Genomic DNA, 6,046 nt, shown 5'->3' on the forward strand with positions numbered 1-6,046 from the left:
CCTCTGCCTCTGCCTCTGCCTCTGCCTCTGCCTCTGCCTCTGCCTCTGCCTCTGCCTCTGCCTCCCGAGTGCTGGGGTTAAAGGCGTGCACCACCACTGCCCGGCAGTATTACAGTGGTATTACTGTGGTATGGCCGTGTAGAATTGATAGCCTCATCAATACCCTGATAGAGTCATAGACCCTAACTGTGGATGTGCTTTACTTCTCAGGCTTCCTGACAGTGTCACCTTTGAAGAAGGGGCCCTGATTGAACCTCTCTCTGTGGGGATCTATGCCTGCCGTCGAGGTTCAGTTTCCCTGGGGAACAAGGTCCTTGTGTGTGGAGCTGGTAAGAAACAGGGCTCATGGCTGTGGATTCACTGGACAGGAATGTGGAGATCCCTCCCTTCCCTCATTTCTTCTCCAAGAGCTGGGTTTGATGCTATTTGCTTTCTGGGAAGGAGAGGGTTAGCTAAGTCTAGTTCAGTGATCAGCACTGGGCCAAATAAAGGAAATGTCCAAGGGGATGTGTCGGCACACATCTGCATCTCAGCACCTGGAGGCTGAGGAAGGAGAATTCCTGTGTACTCCAGGCCAGTCTGAGCTACACAGTGAGACCCTGTCTCAAAAAGGCCAAAGAAATGAATACATGTCTGTGGGCATGGTAGCAACTAACTAACATTGGATTTCACCGGGAATATAACTCTTTATCATTTTAGCAATAAATACATCTTGTGATAAATTTTGAACCCTTGATATAAGCTAGGGAAATATTTGCGGTAGTAAAGGGAAGAACTTGGAAGCCACACGAGGGAAATGACAGGCTTGCCCCTCTGCAAAGGAAGTAGGTAGGCCCTGGTCACAGGAGGGAGTCAGACACTGGCCAGGGCCCTGTTCCCACTCTGTCTTCTCCCATCTCTTGCTCTGGCTACTTGGAACAAACCCCAGAAGCCTCAGACCAAATAATTCTGGGTTTTTAATTGCTGGTAACCCAGACAACACATGTACATGTGTGCATGTACATGCATGCATGTGAGCACATGTGAGTGTATGCACATACACACAGAGAGAGAAGTTCATTCACAGCCCATTACTCATGAGCGTGAGGCAAACACTGTTAATATTTTGGTACAGAATCAGTTAGCTTTAGTTCTTTAGTTTTCGTTTTGAAGTGTTTTGCTTTGTTTTTAGCAATCTAGCTGGGTAATGGATTTGCTTTCAATTCATGATGCTCCTGCATCAGCTGCCTAGCCATCCCTGGCAAGGCTTCCCATGTGGCTTAAGACTTTTAAAAACAGAGTCTTGCTAATGTAGCTCGGGCTACCCTTGAACTTAGTCTTGCCTCAGCCTCCTGGTGGCTGGGATTATAGGGCTTAGGCCACAGAGGCCTATGCTCCCTTAAGCAAAAAAAGAAAACTCTCTGGGTTCAGCTGGTAAAGGTAACTACCACTAAATCTGATGCTGAGCTCAATTCTGGACATCCACACGAAGAAAGAACCAAGTTCTGCAAGTTGTCTTCTGATCTCCACATGTGTGCCATGATACATGAACATGCTTGCACATGTGTACACGTGCATAGACACTGTAATTAAATGCAACAAGAAAACTGTGGTTCTGTAGATATTTTTAAGTCAATAGCTGTAAAGTTATTGCATAATAGTCTCTCAGACATTTTAATCTCTCAGACATTTTAGGTATTCCTAGTGTTTTACTTTCTGGGGGAAATACACAAAGTTGTTTTCATGGGGTGATGTACAAAAACCAAACTCAAAAAGTATTCCTTATTGCCTCATGTGCAGCTTTGTCTTATGTTAAAACCATAGTGCCATCTAGCAAGTAAATACCAAGGTAGTGGGTGGGTCAACCCAGGGACCCTCCTCAAGGAAGAGGGATGCTTGGAGCATCAAGGAAAATGTGACTCACTCTGGAGAGGGGTTGGTATGTTCTCCTGAAGTCGGGGTGAGGGAGACACGACTAGGCCTTCTGCAGCCTAGTCTCTGGTGCTTTTCAATTCTCTCCAACAGTGCCTAGGAGAAAGGAATCTATTTCTAACTCTGAAGAGTGAGGAGCAAACAAGAATGTATCACTAGGAAAATGTTTTAGCAAGAGGACAGTCCTTCATTTGTGCACATCTGTGTTCATGAACAACTGTAAAAATCTTAGTGTGTGCCAGGTACACACTAGCAACACATGCACAAAATGCACATGTGCACATGCACAAAACATAGTCCCTATCTGGGGCTCAGGCAGGGCAAAAGTTGATGCTTTTATTAACACACACACTTCTCCATTCTTTGCTTTGTCTAGGGCCGGTTGGGATGGTCACTTTGCTCGTGGCCAAAGCGATGGGAGCTGCTCAGGTGGTGGTGACTGGTGAGATGGGTTTCTTTTCTTTCTTTCTTCCTCTTCCTCTTGTTCCTCCTCCTCTTCTTCTTTTGGGTTCTTTGAAACAGGGATTCTTTGTATAGCCCCGGCTATCCCTTGAACTTGATCTGTAGACCAGGCTAACCTTGAATTTAGAAATCAGTCTACCTCTGCCTTCTGAGCACTGGGATTAAAGGCGTGGCTACCATATCTGATGGTGAGAAGGTTTTCTTCTGTTTGAGAGGGAAACAGCTGGCCTCGTTCTCTGCTATTGCTTAGAAAGGAAATGCCTTACTTCATGTTTCAGAAGACAAGAGTCTAAGATTATGCCATCTTATTAGTTTGGTCTCTCATGAAGGCCCCATGGTAGATGGCACTACAATGACAGGAGTGTGTGTTGAGAACGGGACACCAGATAGATCCAGACCCTGGCACTCTCAGAAGAATACTGGTCCCTTTCCTGGGCAGTAGCCCACTGCACAGGTCCCTGCTCTTAGAGGATGTACTGCCTCAGATCTGTGTGTGTGTGTGTGTGTGTGTGTGTGTGTGTGTGTGTGTGTGTGTGCTATGTAGAACTATTGTGTGTATGAGGCTGGGTAGAGGTGTTTTGTGTATGAAAAGGGTGTCTATGAATGTGTGCACAAGTGTAGCATATAGTAGGCAGTGTGTAGGGGTGGGGTGTGCTAAGCTCTGCAGCTTCACCCCTGCACTGGAGATTGCTGCATCAGTTCTTTTCCGTCCATTTTTGTTTCTTCCTCGTTGGTTACCCGGCTTCTCTATTTGAAATAACATGTGCTTCCTTTAGACCTATCTGCTTCTCGGTTGACAAAAGCCAAGGAAGTTGGAGCAGACTTTACCATCCAGGTTGCCAAAGAGACCCCTCAGGAAATTGCCAGTAAGGTGGAAAGCCTGCTGGGGAGCAAGCCGGAGGTCACCATTGAGTGCACAGGAGCCGAGTCCTCTGTCCAGACGGGCATCTATGTGAGTGAGCAGGGGGGCAGCTCACCAGTGTTCAGCTTAGGGGTGGAGGTGATGTAGATAGGAAGGGGGCAGCAGGGGGGATATTCTGCCATCAAGCTTGTCTGACCCCCAAGCTGAATCAGCCAACCCCCCTGCACCCCAGTTCCCTACCTTTTGCGTGGACTTACGTTGAGTCCTAATGAGGTTCAAATGTGAAAAGCAGACACACATGCCCCTTCAGGATGGGGTTGCTGTGAGTGTCGCACAAGTATCTGGGAAGCCAAGTCATCAACAGGATAAATGGAACTGTGCCTTTGTAGTGTGGGAAATTCCTGTATTGTTTTATTGAGGAAAGCTAGTCTTTGAGTCACTGATACAAAGCCACAGTTAATAATTTAGTCACAAAGGTGAGTTGAGTTTTTCAAGGCCGAAGTTGGTAACTGAGGTGCTGTCTTCCAGAAGTAGGAGCAGATAAGCTGCCCGTGCCTGATTTACCCCTCAAGGACTGTAACTTATGGGAAACAGAGGGAGTTGGGGTGGGGGAAGGTGTGGCAGTGACAGAGCAAAGTACAAGGAAAGAGGAAAACCCGAGCCCTCCTGGATGTCAGCCCTCTTTGGCACTCTGAGCCCAATGCCTCTGCATCTCAGTAAGTCCTGAAGTCAGGTGTCCGTGGGAGAGTCCTGGAGGCGGCTTCCAGGTCCTCAGGTTCTAAGTGCCTGGAGTCAGGACCAAGTCAGTCCCAGCCCTGGTTGGCCCTACTGCCTAAGCTTTACTCACTGATGGGAAGGAGCGGAGAAGCAGCTGTGGCTGGGAGGAGTACCTGCTGCTACCTTGAGGACCCACTTCCCCACTGGGCCATGGGCTTCCACTTGGCTTCTGAGTCACTGATGCATGGGGCACTTTGCAACACGTGAGGAATTCAGGGAGGTTGACACCTCTAGCTGTGACACGCCCACCTCTAGTTGTGACAAACTCAAATAACATTGCTGTGTCTCTTTTCTACCAAGACGCTAGTGTCACTGAGGTAACAGGAAGGATAACATGAACAAGTGTCCTGCCTTGAGTTTCTGCTAGAGTCCATAAACCCTCTGCTCCACCTTCATAGCCAATGATCTCCACATGGGACCTCGGGATGACGCGTCTACTTTCATGGTGTACTCTCTTGGTACCTCCTGGGTACCAGGCTTTGTTTTAGATACATTGCCGGTTATGGCTACAAGGAAGTTGTGTGTGCCATCTGCAGGTGACTAGCAGGCCAGTGATGCCACACCACAGAGGGGCAGTGAGACTTAATGCATGTGGCTGTCCTTCCTCTTCCACCCTGATACTTGAGGACAGATGTCACCTTCCATAGTTGATACTGCAGGCCAGTTGCCAGGCAACCTGAGGATGGCGTAGAGGTGGACGTGATCTGAGGTGCTCCCTAGGTGTGACTCATGTCCTCCTGATATGGTTATAGAGCCTTCACGCAGAAGGTACGGCCACCCTTCCAATGAATGCAGCAGGCAGGAGCACCAAATACGGACCTACCTACTGCCTTCCTGCCTGGGAGGTGACTGGGTGCTGTTTGTTGTGGATGTAGATGCCCTTGGTTGGGCATCAACCACACCCACAGTAGGCTGGTAATCTGAGCATTCATTGGCCTGTGGCTAGCATACTGCTGGCCCTTGCTCCTTGGAATAGCCAGAAGGCTCTTCCTCATTGTCAAGGAGGGCAATTCTCAAGCGGGGAAATCATTTTCCTGGAAAAGTCAATCAAGAGTTTTCTGTGACTCAACTCACAGCTTTGACCCCTCACTGATTCCCCAATAGGGACAGTGATGTTTTTTCCTTTACACATGTATTCCTGAGTGGTTTGTAAGAATTTCTGCACTTTAATGAAAACAGAAGACAGCCAAATGTTGAGTGCACACACACACACTGTGTTTGTTATTCATGAGGTACTACGTTCAGGGTCATGCTGTTCAGAGTCACCTCTCTCATCTGGGCACCCCGGGGCCTCTCCCCATGGCATTTCTTCAGCCTCCCTAAGAGGGGCTGGCTGTGCACACTCCTGTAGCTCTTTCTCTGTAGCCTTCAAAATGGTCCTGGTATAAGAGCTGCTGCCGTGTCTGAGCGACTTGTCAATTTTCCTGTGGCGGGGACCACAGCATGCCGTGCACTGTTCTTACAGGGCGCCCATGGAGTTAGTCCTCCTCCTCCCCCCACATGCTTCAAGGACGGAGTGATTCGCCGGAGTTTCATTTCATGACGTTAGCAGACACTGGATTTCCAGATAAATATTTAGGGAAGACAAAATACTTCCTGTCAGGCGTCATGGATGAAGCTCTTTTTAAACCATAGATTTCAATAGCCTGTTTGTGTGGGTAAAGCTGTTGGGCCACAGAATTCAGTCGCCTGCTTTGTGTGACAGCTGCAGTTTTCTTCCTACTAATGAGCTCAGTGTGGCTCTCTATTTTCATGTTTATTTTCTTAAGATATGGGGGTCTCAGCTATATAGCCCTGATTACTACTGACGTGGCCCTCACTCTGTAGCCCACACTGGTCTTGAGTTCTCCTCAGCAGCCTGGTGCATCAGCCTCCTTGGTGCTGAGTCTGACGCTGAGCCCACCCAGTAAGTGACTCTTCCTAGTGTCTCTTCTCCGTAAGCCACTGTCTTAGTCAGGGTTTCTATTCCTGCACAAACATCATGACCAAGAAGCAAGTTGGGGAGGAAAGGGTTTATTCGGCTTACATTTCCAT

General features: G+C 48.3%; 1 protein-coding gene across 1 annotated transcript in view; it reads left to right on the plus strand.

Moving 5' to 3' along the window:
* The window catches only part of Sord (sorbitol dehydrogenase), a 31,653-nt gene that overhangs the window by 22,480 nt on the left and 3,127 nt on the right, over positions 1 to 6,046 (plus strand). The window contains exons 5-7 of the mRNA XM_021193453.2: positions 211 to 329; positions 2,288 to 2,353; positions 3,150 to 3,325. Coding sequence (XP_021049112.1) covers positions 211 to 329; positions 2,288 to 2,353; positions 3,150 to 3,325 — 361 coding nt within the window. The remainder of the gene's footprint in view (positions 1 to 210; positions 330 to 2,287; positions 2,354 to 3,149; positions 3,326 to 6,046) is intronic.

This window comes from Mus pahari, chromosome 3, assembly GCF_900095145.1.
Source record: "Mus pahari chromosome 3, PAHARI_EIJ_v1.1, whole genome shotgun sequence".
In the NCBI taxonomy this organism is placed as follows: Eukaryota; Metazoa; Chordata; class Mammalia; order Rodentia; family Muridae; genus Mus; species Mus pahari.